Below are 12360 nucleotides of genomic sequence, written 5' to 3'. Positions count from 1 at the left end.
ACTATGATTGTGACCCTCCTTTATTTTCTCATCCTTTGGTCAAACAATTTCTTAGAGGGGCAAAGAATATAAGACCCCCACGTAGAGCTCCTACTCCTTCCTGGGATCTCAATTTTGTTTTAGAGAAACTTACTTTACCTCCTTTTGAACCTGCAGCTACGTCTGAACTGAAGTTTTTGTCTTGGAAGACTGCTTTTTTGTTGGCCATTACTTCTGCTAGGAGGGTATCTGAATTGCAGGCACTCATGGCAGTTGAACCCTTTTTGATATTTCATAAGGATAGAGTTTCTTTGCGAACTAACCCTACTTTTATGCCTAAAGTGGTTTCTAATGTGGCCTTGAACCAGTCTATTCATTTGCCTACTTTTTATGCTGATCCCCAAAATAAAGGGGAAAAAGTCTTGCATTCTTTGGATATCCACAGGCAGTTACGTTACTATTTGAGCAGAACTAAGGAGTTCAGACAGACTCAACAGTTATTTGTTTCCTTTGCTTTGAGTTCACAAGGGAAAGCTGTTTCAAAGCAGACTATTTCAAAGTGGATTGGTCATTGTATTGCTTTTGTTATTCTCATCATGGGAAGGATGTTCCTGCTGGGATCAGACCTCATTCTACTAGGGCTACTGCCACTTCTACTGCTTTTCTAAGGGGTGTAGCTACTAAGGATATTTTGGAGGCAGCTACTTGGAGTTCAGTACACACTTTTACTAAGCATTACCATCTCCCTCTTTATTCCAAGTCCAGGGCTGGGTTTGCCACTGCAGTTTTACAGGGCATGTTAGCAGCTCCTAATGCTTTGTAGTTTGCCAGCCTCCCTTTTCCTTTGCTTTGGGATTCTACCCACAGGTTATGACTGCAGCAATGTGAGACGAAGAACATAGTACAGTTTTGTACCTACCATAAATGTAGATGTTCGAGGATCCACATTGCTGCAGTCCAATTATCCCTCCCTCCTTCCCCTCTATAGTTGTGGTTGCTGGGTTTCTTTTTGGGATACTCTTTATTTCCACACTGATGGTTGTTGGGCTTTTACTACTTTAGTTCTGGCCTTCATTTTTAGGCCTTCTGACATCTGGGGCAAGAAAGACTGAGGATATGGCGTCGGTCATGCGCTTAAGTACTACTACGTACTGACGTCAGCTCTAGGCGACAATGACCAACGCCAGCCTAGCTCTTTGGTATTCGGGCCAACCGAGGACAGCGGACTACCCACAGGTTATGACTGCAGCAATGTGGATCCTCGAACATCTACATTTATGGTAGGTACAAAACTGTACTTTTCCTTTTGTCCCCAAGGCTGAAGTTGTGCTTAAGGTGAAATATAAGGCCAAGTCTATACAAATGGTCAAGGTCTTCTTCAGATTAAACCTCCTCATTTCAGTTGAAATTACCTTACCAAGCACTTTTCTTTTCCAGCCTCCTAGTCTGAACATAGATAATGGAGACTTTGTAGGGAAGAAAAGTCAAAGGCAGAACCAGCATCCCAGACAGTGGCAAACAGGTTCCAGTAGGTTTGTGAGATCCAGCCAACCGGTCACAGCAGGGAACAATCCTGACTCTCCCATGACGCTTCCTTTCCCTCTCTTCCCCAGTCCCATCCCTTCCACCCTACCCCCTCTCTGGCTAGGACATTGGCAGTCCTACTTTTTAAATAATTGGACCCTAGTAACCAAGGATCATTTGGTATTGAAAAATCATAAAAAGAGTTTACAAACTCCACTTTAAACAGCTTCTTATTTGATCAGGTTTCCCAGATGTTCTACCAAACCAACAGAGGCCTTAAACCAAATACAGCTCCTGTTCCCCCAGGTTCTGTGGAACTACTGCCAATCACATTACAAGGAAAAGGATTTTACTCGAGGCTGTTCCTAGTCCCCAGAAAAGAAGGTACCTGGAGGCCAATTCTTGACCTGTCAGTGCTCAACAGGTTCTTGCAGGTACCAAAATTCAAAATACTAACCCTTCAGAAATCGCTGCATATTGTCTCCCCCCAATGCTTACATGGTAACCTTGGATGCATACTTCCACATCCCCATAGAAAAATCTGATAGGAGGTTCTTTTAGAGCAGGTGTGAAGCACAATCAATTCCATGCTCTGCCCTTTGGCTTGTCTGCTGTACCCAGGGTTTTGACAAAATGCGTAGTCCCAGTGATAGCCTTCTGCAGGTCAAAGGGTATTCAGATTTACCCCTCTTTAGACAGTTGCTTCATTCAGGCAACAGATCTAGAAAAGCTCAAAACAGGTCTATTTTACAGTTATTCTTGACTTTACTGGGCTTCATCTATACCCAGAAGTCCAAAACCATCCCCACAAACAGGATTGTGTTTCTTGGGGCTTTGCTGGACTCCACACTTCAGTAAGCCTTCCTTCCTCCAGACAAGGCTACCTTTCTAGCTCTGTATATCCAACAGCTTCTCCTCTGGTCTACCTCGCAGCCAGAGAGTTCCTAAGACCCTTGTGTTACATGGCATCTTGCATCCTCGTGATCCTCTCTGACCAAATCATGTATGACAACACTGCAGTGGTACCACAGAAATATGTGGTGTCAACATTCTCAGTCCCTCAACTTCAGGGTAAAGCTTCTCCATTGTTTCAATAAGGAGTTTGCCTGCTGGGCCTGAGCATGCTCCCTGAACCTGGACCTTCCTTTCAGGTTCACTTCCCAGGACCAAACGCTGACCACACATGTCTCAAAGATAGCCTGAGGGGCCCAATGCAACAACTTACAGACTTTGGGCAGATGGAACTCCGTTCAAGAGCAACCACATCAACCTAAAACAAAAGATGTCAGTCCAAAAAGGTCCGCCTTCAAAGACCAATAAAAAAACACAGACAACACCACATTTGTGTGGTACATAAACATGCAGAGGGCACTCACTGTTGCCGTCTTTGTCATTTAGCCAGTAACCTTTGGGAAATGGCAAACTCCCTAGGTCTGCACCTCATGGCACAGTACCTACCAGGAGAAACAAATCAACTGGCGGGTCACTTAAGTAGGAGCCTGTCAGACCCTCATGAATCTAAATAAACTGCCTGTTTTTTAGTCTTCTGTGATATTCTTGGACTTTTTTTGTTGGATTTAGACCCTCATGAGTGACATCTGTATCAGGAATTGTTCTCTCAGCATAACCAAAAGTAGGGATGTGCCAAAAATAAACCTTTTTGCCACCAAAGAAAATTTGTTCTAGGACCTAAGCCAGGTCTGCCTGGAAGACATCTGTCATAGTCTACCCTTGGACACACCAATTCCTCTGTGCATTCCCACCAAATACCTTTGCTTTCCAGGGTACTGCTGAAGTTAAGGGAAGAAGGGCCAAGGGACATTTTAATAGCCTCAGATTAGCCAAGACAGCACTTATAATGTCTTATAAGTATATATTATATTTTATTATATTATGTACCTATATTATAATTACTATAGAATTATAGTCCTATAATGCTCAGCCTAAGCAAGACAGAAACATGGCTGCTGCCTCAACGAGTGAATCTGTTAACACAGAACAAGGGCACCATCATATACCCCATTATGAGCACCCTCAGATTGACAGCGTGGATATACCTTGACCCCATCAAACAGATCCTGGCCATTCTAAAAGAGGTTAGGAGACCTAACACAAGAAAATCGTACTCTGCTAAATGGAAGAGATTTACTATATGGTGCCGACAAAAGGGACAGAGCTCTCTTTAAGCTCATGTGCCTCTTTTCCTTTCATACTTGTCAGAACTTTTTAACAAAGGGCTTTCTTATTTCTTTAAGATACATGCTTCAGCAAATCTACCTGTTCAACCCCCTCTGTTCTCATGAAACAGTTCATGTGAGGGATTATCCACATTAGAACCCCAAGGAAACCTCCTGTCCTTTTGTGGGATCTTGTTTTCATTCTAGAAGAGCTCACTCTCCCACCTTTCAAACCAGCTGCCTCTGCAGATGTCAAATTCCTGACCTGAAAGGCAGACTTCCTGCTAGCCATTACTTCAGCTAGAAGGGTATCAGAACTCCAGGCCCTTGGGTGTGGAACCTTTTGTCACTTTCCACCTTGACAGAGTCTAAAAAGAAAACTGGAAACATTCTAAAACAGCAAATGTTTAATCAAAGTTCAAGTTCGCAGGTAAACACTTTCACCTTCAAGGCTGCTTCAGGCGAAATAAATACTATCAGTTAAACAACACAACTTAAATACATTTTAAAAAGTTACATGACTCTAATTACATCTTCTGATGCAGCATATTTAAATAAGGCTTTAAAGTAAAACTGTCATTAAGACCAGGTGGTACAAACGCTCTCATTCTTAAAATCCATCTCATCTCTTCATTTTCAATTAAAAGTTTTATATTCCCACCCTGCAATGGTCTATAAATTACTTTTAAAATCATAAACTTAAAACTATGTTGATCACCTTTTTCTATAATGTGTTTACTAAGAGCATTTATAACTACTCTAATATCACTGAGATGACAGGCTATACGCTCTTTAAATGTCCTGTTTGTCATGCCCACATAAAAAGCATCACAGATTTCACACTTAGCTAAGTATATTAAATTGCTTGTGTTGCAATTCCCATATGCATGTAAAACAAACTCTCTGCCTGTCATGGGAAGTATAATGGATTTCTCTGTGAAAATAGATTTGTCACTCAGACTCCCTATGCTGTGGAATAAAATCCCGGTCCATGTGAGGCAGAGCACCTCGCTGGCTCTGTTCAAGAGAAATCTTGACCGGTGGATGGGAGATCGTAGGTTTACCCCGGGAATCATCTCTGTGTCACTGCTGGACAGAGGCAAAACAAACTAATGGGCACAATATTTTTTAACATAAGGGGTGGCGTAAGCCACAAAACTTTGGGCTAGGCTTATAAATGCCTTAGGGCAGATAGCCTATTATGAACCTATGAACCTATGCTTGCAGTAAACACAATTCCCACATTTAAATGTACCTTGTTTCACATTTCCTACCTTAAAAAATTCCTTGGTTGCTCCTTATAACATAACATCTGTTTCAAAGTGTTCTTCCTTTTGTACCCAAAAGCTGGTATGAGGTGTATGCTTACCTAGAACAGGAACACTGAAGCAGTAAAAAGTATTAGGCAACACTGGTCAATTTTAAGGGATGTCCCGGCATTAAAGGAAATAGTAGGGGATCCACTAACCTTCGGGTACAAAAGGAAGAACACTTTGAAACAGAGAAAGATGATCAATATAGTTTTAAGTTTGATTTTAAAAGTAATTTATAGACCATTGCGGGGTGGGAATATAAAACTTTTAACTGAAAATGAAGAGATGGATTTTAAGAATATAAAACTTTTAACTGAAAATGAAGAGATGGATTTTAAGAATATAAAACTTTTAACTGAAAATGAAGAGATGGATTTTAAACATGAGAGAGTCTTAATGACAGTTTTACTTTAAAGCCTTATTTAAATATGCTGTATCAGAAGGTGTAATTAGTCATGTGACTTTTTAAAATTTATTTGTTATGCTATTTATTTTGCCTGAAGAAGCTTTGAAGGTGAAAGTGTTTACTTGCGAACTTGAACTTGGATTAAATATTTGTTGTTTTAGAGTGTTTCCAGTTTTCTTTTTGAATTTGATTTTGTTACTGAGAACTGGTTAACTGCCTCACAGCTGTTTTTTGGATACCTTGACAGAGTCTCTTAGGACTAACCCCCTCCTTTATGCCTAACGTGCTTACAGAGATCTCTCCAAACCATCCACTTTTCTACCTTCTTTCCTAACCCTCAAAACAAAGGAGATAGAATCCTCCACACCTTGGATGTCAGATGTCTGACCAGCTTTTTGTGGCCTTTGTCTGTAGCCCTGAGGGAAGACTAGATTCTAAACAAACCATCTCCAAATGGGTATCCTACTACATCCTGTTTTACTACAGCCACCATGGAAAGCCTTTCTTAAATGGGTGACCACTAAGGACATTTTCAAAGCTGCTACTTGGTCCTTTGTGCATACCTTCACCAAACATTATTACCTTCCTACCTTCTCCAAGTCTAGAGCTGGGTTTGCCACTGCCATCCTGCAGGGCATCCTTTCCTAACCATAACTTTTTCCATCCACCTTCCTATCAGCTTTGGGAGTCCTCCCATCAGTTCTGACTGCAACAGTGAAGCACAAAGAACATATAGTTGTGTACACTTACTATAAATGTAGACATACCTCTCAACTGTACAGATTTTCACAGACTGTCCAGATGTTTGACTCGTATTTTTGGCCTGTTGATTATAAAGTTTGTGGTTTTCTGGCAAATCACTTGGATGATTTGAGGATTGAAGTCACTAAATGACATGCATTTAAGTTTCAGATTTCAAATAATTCAGCAAATGTATGTTAAAACAAACCATGTTACTCTAGCAACTTTCTAAAAGCAATATTTAAAATGTGTCCCTATTTTTGGGCATCTGTCCTCCCATTTTGTTGGGCTTTCTCCAGATTTCCCAAAGAAGCCAATTCTCCGGATTTCCTACCCTAAGAGGTTGAGAGGTATGAATGTAGATGTTTGAGTGTATTCACTGTTGCATTTTTTCCATCTCTCCTTCCCCGTGGGATTGGGGTAGATATTCTGCTCTGTACTTCCAGGTTTTCCCTCCTTATCTGAAGATACACTGGAGTTTGATCTTGGGCCCTGGCTTTATGGACTTGTTAGAGGGGCTTATATCTGTTGGGGGCAAGAAGGCACTGAGGTTATAGGGATGACTCCCTTTATACCCAGACATCTTGACATTGGTCAAGGCGTCTGGCCTCAGGAGGTTGGGAAAGTTCTATAGTCGGGACAGCCAAGAGCTTTCACAGTAGGAAATCCCATTAGTTATGACCCAACTGTAAACGCACTCTAATATCTACAAGTATGGTAAGTGTACATAACTGTACTTTCTCTAAGCTTCATGCAGATAACTAGTGGAAAGGCTGAGGGTTAAACATGTTCACAAAAGTGTCAGACTGTTTCATACTAACAAGAAAATAGCCTGTTGTGTGTGTCTGGACCCGTACATATAGTGTTCTTGTTCTGTGGGATGGTTTTTAGTACTTGTTTAAACTTAATTGTAAGGAGGCTGCTAATTAGGTGTTTTGGGAAGAAAAACTTAGAGAGCGTAGGGGAGATGTTTGATCTAAATCTGTCGCGCTACTGTTTTTTTTTTTTTCAGTGTCTTCTAGGTCAGAGTTGATGGTGCATTTTTGAATCCACATGGTATAGTGCCAAGTATTGTTTGAGATTTATAGCATGGATAAAGACAGCTTTATGGTTATCTTTGGTTCTGGCAGCATTATTTATCTCATCCATTGATTTGCTTTTCTTAATCTTTTGCCCAAGTTCCTTATTTACTCATGTGGGGTTACTTTTGGAATGAGGGGATGAGAGATAAAGTTTGAGTTTTTCTTTTACTGTAAAGTTTTACAGTGTTTTCTACCAAATTTCTGAACTTTTCAATGTGTTTAGGATAGAAATATTTCTGTAGGAGTTTAGGTTGAAATAAAAGGAGTGATGTAATTGTCCACTTTAGCTAAAGTGTCCTTGTGACATAAAATCTCATAAACGGTACTTGTGCTAGAGATAGGAAGCTGGCTTTAGAGAAATCTTTGAAATCAGTGAGGTTAGAAGGCTGTTTGAGCTGGGTTTTACAGAGAAAACTACAGCCCATTGGTCAGATTTAATTAAAGATGGGGAGTCCAGGTGTAGTGCATACTGCCATGATTATAAGAACATGATCTAGTAGTTTTCGGTCAGTTGGGGAAGGAACTAACTGGTTGAGTAAGTTGACATTGATGGTGCCCAGAAATTGTCCTGCATATTTATTGGTGTGTATTTGTTAGTTTATAGAAGGATAGTCACCAGAATGATTCCATTTTTCAGTGTTTGGGGATTCTAGTTTGTTGAAGTAGATTTCATGGGAAGTGGGAGTCATAGATGGGTTCTGTTATTGGTCGTGAAATGTAAGGTTGATTTGTTCTCGAAATGAAGCAAGGCAGTGCGGTCACCTTGCAAAGGAGTAAAATCAAACTTCAATAACTTTTTGTGTAAAAACATAGAAAGACAAGTGCTTTCCGTATACAATATTATTAGATCAGATGAAGGTGTATACCGAAATTGCTTGTCCTTGTATGTTTTTACACTAAGTTATTAAAGTTCATTTTAACTCCTTTGCATGGTGACCACACTACTTTGCTTCATTTCGATGATAATATCTTAAACAGTGCAAGACTTTGGCGGTTTTTAATAGTTTTTCTTGTGGACAAAGTTGATTTGTTAGTCACTGAGATAGAGAGGAGCTCAAGGTTATTATCGTGATGGATTGAACATGAGTTAGTGGAAATACAGATAAAACAGACACTCCTCTCCGAGAGAACAGCCATTAGCAGATTGTCTAAACAAGTAATAGACACTGGGTATTATTACTACACTAGAACCACGTTTCTGTGATTATACAGACTTCTGTGTTTTCAGTAGTTAGGGAGGCTGTAAAGGTGGGCACATTTTAAGCCTTCTAACATTCAGCAGTTCCACATTAACTTGGGTTCTATTATTTTAGTAGGTGTCATTTTGTAGATTAGTTTTCCTTTTGGCTGGTAATTTTGTCTTTAAGATTGAGCTTGCTTTCTGTATGAGGGTTTACTTGTTAGTTCAGTGGTGATAAGTCTTTTTAACATGCTACAGGATATCACATTGTTCATTGGCAGGAGGCAAGTACATCCCTAAGCATTATGAATTCTTGTGAGGTGGAGCTTTCAGAAGTGGAAATTAGTGCAGTTTAACCACTGCATGAGTTCTCCTCACAAATCAGCTGTGGTAGCATGTGTCTGTTTATAGTAGGTACCCATATAACCTTTGTGGTAAATTCCTTGCCTAATTTGAAAGTGTTTTTGATAAATGGATTAACTGCGCATCTAACACTGTGCTATTCTTTTGTTACAGATTACTTTTAGATTTGGATTCTATTGTTGGAAGGTAAGAATGTATCTTTTTGCTTTAACGTGCGTTTCTTTTTTATAGGGTAATTAACTATTTGCATTTCTTTCCTGGAAAAGTAATGCTGGAGTAGTTTCAGTATTTGAGTCATTTCTTCAACTGGGAAAATATCTATATGGTATGTTTAGTAACACAACTAAAATTAGCACACCATGGTGCTTAATGTAACTGTTTTTTACTGAATAACAATTGTGAGTTGTACAATGACCAGTATTAAAATATATGACCACCTGTAGTCCCAGGTAGAAAAACACAGTTAAATACTCTTTAGTTAGGAATCTTATCTAAGCAGATGTTCTTCGTGTTTCACTGTTGCAGTCATCACATTTGGTTATCTGCTTGCAGTAGCCCTCAGTCAGCCTGATTAACAAAGTCTTGGGTCCTGCGTCGGTTGCTGTCTCTTCTTCCATGACGTCATGTAGTCAGGGGTATAAAACATGCAGCTGACACTATTACATCAGTCTTTCTTGCCGTGCAGTGCCCGATGCAGAGGAAGTTCGCAAGTGCCAGTTGGCCGACTCCTGAAATTTTCATTTTCAAGTTTCAGAACCGAAGTCTTTAACTTAAAGCTAAGTACCCCATTGGGGAAACTTTTTCTTGCTCTAAACCGATTGTCACTAAAAGTAAATAATTGCATGTCTTGTGGAAAGCAAATACCTCAAAGATTTTCATTCGTACTGTATTCCTTGCCTAGGCCCTGAGCACGACGTACCTCGCTGTCGGTTTTGTGCCTTATTTTAACAACGCAATATCCATCGTGGTTATATTTTCGCTTCTAAATATTTTGGTGCTTGGTTCATTTATCCAGATATGTCTTCAGTAAGCCATCCGACTACCGACATTCCGAAAAAAAGCAAAGCTAAAGACAGAGACAGGCCGGCTAGGTCCAAAGCTGCCGACGCTTCTCCTAAGCCAGTTGCCAGTTCGCCGGTACTCAGTGAGATGCTTTCGCAGCCCCTGATACCTGCTACTTCAGATTCGCAGTCCTCTACTGAGACCCATTCGGAGTCCAGTATGCCGCGAGATGCTTCATTTGTGGAACCTGCGGATGTCTCTACCTTGGATGGGTCTGGAGCCGCTGTGCAGGCATCAGCTTCTGAGGGTGCATTCAGGCCTACTGACTTGCATATTAAACCAACGCCATCTTCCTCTTCAAGGCCTAAAACTCGAACCATGCTTAGAAAACCGATGCCCAGACCATATGGTCAGGCCTCTATGCCTAAAAAACAGATAAGAATGGCTGAAGACCTTATTACTTTAATCAGGGGAAGCAAACCTTCCCCATCTAAGAGACCTAGGACTGAGTTTTCTTATGATACTTCTGACCAGGATTCTGAAATGTTTGTTTCCTCTGATGACCAGGAATTCACCCTTATCTACCTCTATGAGGATTCTGATGCTGAGGACTCTATTCCCTCTGCTTCCCCCCCAGAAGACTTCTCTTTTGGTGAAACCTTGCATACTTTTAGGGAGCATTTCCATTGGGAAAGTCAGGATTTCTCTGATTCTAAAAAGAGGCTTAGGGATTTCTTACTCCTGCCCCAGCACAGGCCTTTAGCTATCCCCCCTGGTCCTAGACATTGTTGATGTCTTTTCGGAATCTAGCTTCACCCCTGACACTTTACCTTCTGCTCCCAGAAAACCTAATATATATTACAGGGTTCCTGACTCTCACAAGTTCCTTTTCAAAAATCCTACTGCGGATCCTGAGACCATTTCACAGGGACCCAAGAGCATTAAAGCTACTACTGCCAAAAATCCTACCCCCTCTGATAGAGACTCTAGGGCGCTGGATATATGGGGTAAAAAGATATACACTAATGCAACCTTGGCCATTAGGGCCTTAAACTGCCAGTTTCATATGTTGAAGTTACAGCATATTATTGGATTGCTTAAACAGAAAATGATGATGATTCCTGATTGTGCTGAAAATAAGGATGTACAGGATTTAATGCATTCTGCTGAACAGGTTGAAAAACATACTTTGCAATGTGGTTTTGATTCACTAGAGGCATCTTGCAGGACTGCTGTCACTGGGTCTGTACTTAGAAGGCATGCTTGGCTTAAGGAGCAATCGTTGCAGATCATGTTAAAGCTAAATTACTGGATGCTCTCTTAAATCAGTACTGCCTGTTTGGCAGCAAGGCAGAAGTTCTCAAAAAGATGGAGAGAAAAAAGCTAAATCTATGCAAACTGTTAGATTTCTTACATGCAACCTCCAAGATTTAGTAGGCATTGGCTCTCTTAAGAATTGGTCCTTTCCTGCTTCCTCCAGGCCTTCTCAGTCCAAACCCAGATCCAGCAGAGCTCCCAGGCTTCAGTCCCAGGGTGCGCACAGGACTAAGCATTGGGGCCCCCCCACTTCCATATCTGGGAGTTGTAAAACTCCCCCTATGGTAAACTGTCTCAGTGACTTAACTTTAAAACTTCCAAGCACTTCTCAACTGACTGCCCCTTTGGGGGGGAAGATTGCTCTACATGCAAAAAACTGGGAACTCATTACCCAGGATAAATGGGTTTTAAATATAGTTTCCCAAGGATACAGATTTCACTTCCACACATTACCACCCCCAAACAATTTGCCAGACCTACCCCCAAATCAGTGGAAAGAGGCTCAAAAGCAAGTACTCTCTCTCTTAAGCATAAAGGCTATTCAAACTGTACCAGAAGAGGAAAAGGGACAAGGTTTCTACCAAAGACTTTTCCTGGTACCCAGAAAAGACAATTCATGGTGTCGTATCCTGGACCTGTCTACTTTAAACACCTTTTTGGTGATTCCAAAATTCAAGATGCTAACTCTTCAGTTGCTTCCTATGCTAGGCAGAGATGCCTGGATGGCAGCACTCTATTTAAAGGAAGCATACCTGCACATCCCAATCAGGGAATCTTGCAGAAGATACCTACACTTCAAAGCAGGCTACATGCACCATCAGTTCTCTGCACTGCCCTTTGGCTTATCTACTGCGCCCAGGGTGTTCACAAAGTGCCTAGCTCCAGTCATCACATTTGGTAGGCAAAGAAATATTCAAATATACCCATACCTGGACGATTGTCTAATTCAGGCAGAAAGCCAGGACATACTTTTGCATCATCTGGCTTTTGTACAAAGGGTGCTAACCATAAACGAAAAGAAATCTCACCTGGTACCCTGTCAACAAATTATATTCCTGGGAGCAAGCTTAAGTACAACTTCTCAGATGGCTTTCCTCATGTCAGAGAAACAAATTCATTTGACAACCTACTTCAAAATAGTGGCCACAAAAACCCTATCATCTGCAAGGCAAATACTGCAAGCCTTGGGGTTCATGGCCTCCTGCATTCTTCTAGTTCCATATGCAAGACTGCATATGAGGAAACTACAGTGGTATCTAAAAAGCCTATGGTGTCG

The 12360-nt window shown here is 41.0% G+C and overlaps 1 protein-coding gene across 5 annotated transcripts in view; it reads left to right on the top strand.

The window, feature by feature from the left end:
- LOC122809699 (zinc finger CCCH domain-containing protein 13-like) overlaps positions 1 to 12360 on the top strand; it is a 1891555-nt gene that overhangs the window by 1731685 nt on the left and 147510 nt on the right. For all 5 annotated transcript variants that reach the window (XM_044081418.1, XM_044081393.1, XM_044081403.1 and 2 more), the window contains one exon: positions 8919 to 8951. In XM_044081418.1, the coding sequence (XP_043937353.1) occupies positions 8919 to 8951 (33 nt within the window). The remainder of the gene's footprint in view (positions 1 to 8918; positions 8952 to 12360) is intronic.

Source organism: Protopterus annectens, chromosome 1.part1 (genome assembly GCF_019279795.1).
Source record: "Protopterus annectens isolate FY-2018-M chromosome 1.part1, PAN1.0, whole genome shotgun sequence".
In the NCBI taxonomy this organism is placed as follows: Eukaryota; Metazoa; Chordata; order Ceratodontiformes; family Protopteridae; genus Protopterus; species Protopterus annectens.
This window is presented reverse-complemented; position numbering and strand designations above follow the sequence as displayed.